This window comes from Halyomorpha halys, unplaced genomic scaffold (assembly GCF_000696795.3).
Source record: "Halyomorpha halys isolate HHAL.00 unplaced genomic scaffold, Hhal_1.1 Scaffold110.1, whole genome shotgun sequence".
Classification (NCBI taxonomy): Eukaryota; Metazoa; Arthropoda; class Insecta; order Hemiptera; family Pentatomidae; genus Halyomorpha; species Halyomorpha halys.
The window spans coordinates 1,600,596-1,601,786 of record NW_027112640.1 but is presented as its reverse complement, the minus strand read 5'-3'; the positions used below and the strand labels follow the sequence as shown (position 1 = coordinate 1,601,786).

At 30.6% G+C, this 1,191-nt stretch overlaps 1 protein-coding gene across 3 annotated transcripts in view; it reads left to right on the top strand.

Annotated features, from left to right (window-relative positions):
- The window catches only part of Nmdmc (NAD-dependent methylenetetrahydrofolate dehydrogenase), a 5,046-nt gene that overhangs the window by 1,592 nt on the left and 2,263 nt on the right, over positions 1 to 1,191 (top strand). For all 3 annotated transcript variants that reach the window (XM_024358578.2, XM_014416061.3, XM_014416060.3), the window contains one exon: positions 449 to 574. In XM_024358578.2, coding sequence (XP_024214346.1) covers positions 449 to 574 — 126 coding nt within the window. The remainder of the gene's footprint in view (positions 1 to 448; positions 575 to 1,191) is intronic.

Genomic DNA, 1,191 nt, shown 5'->3' with positions numbered 1-1,191 from the left:
TATATATAATTTTCAACTTATAACAGTGGTAGGACTGGACAATTTTTATTGCAAATTGCTAATGTACTTACTGGCAAGCCATATTTCACCCTCTCTCCCTCGTCTACAAAAATTCTAACTTATTCCCAGTTGAGGTATAAATTTGAAAATTGGCCTACTTAAGTTTTTAACCTCTATTCAAAGGAAAACTTTCAAAAAGTAAAATGTTTAATGATTAATCTGAAAACTCTAAATAGGAGACTCATCTATAAAATTTATTGTGACTAAATGGTAATGGCTATCCACAAACGGATTGCACCTGCAGCTTCAGATATCAAAAGACCTATAGTTTTTAAATCAATCCTCTTTCAATTAATGTAGTTTAGTATATGTACTGCTAGTTGGTAATATTTACTTTGTTTTAAATTTATTTTCCTGCTTTGATATATTGCTTAAATTTTTACTTCAGGAAAGCCTGGTGTAATTAAAGGTGATTCAATCAAGCCCGGTGCTATTGTGATTGATGTTGGTATTACAATGATGTCTGAAAGTAAAGGAGAGAAACAGAAATTTGTAGGTGATGTGGAATTTGAAAGTAAGTGTACAAAACCAATTTACACCTGTCAGTTTGGCTCGTAAACTGCTCTTACATAGTCAATATTTACTGCTTAAACTACTGTAGAACAGCCTTCAATATTTTTTCTCTCACATGATAAGTAATATTGACATTATTACATTTTATACAATCAACAATACTGACATTTTAACTAGTTGATTACACCTTTTTTACTATTACACTGAGTGAGTTATTGTTTTAGTGTTCAGTTTTTGTGATATAGTATTTTTATTTTGTACAACATATGATCAAGATTGAAAAAGCTCACTTTTTTAGATGTTGAAACAAAATTATAAATTTTAAAAAGATTATGAAAGATAAAAATGGACCATCATTTACAAAAATACATTTTTACAGTTTACTTCAAAAGTGGACTTAGAAAAAGGGATTCTAAAACAAAAAACTGTGCATTCAACAAACAACAGTGCATTCAAAGATTCAGTGAGCATTTGGCTCACACAAAGAAGCCTAAGAGAGCCAATTTCAGGTCCCTTATCTGTTAAAAAGTCCTACAATCCAATGAACAGCTTATTGGACTGACAGATTTTAAAACCAGTGCTGGATGGCTTAAAAGAAACAAGCCTAGATGTGGTATT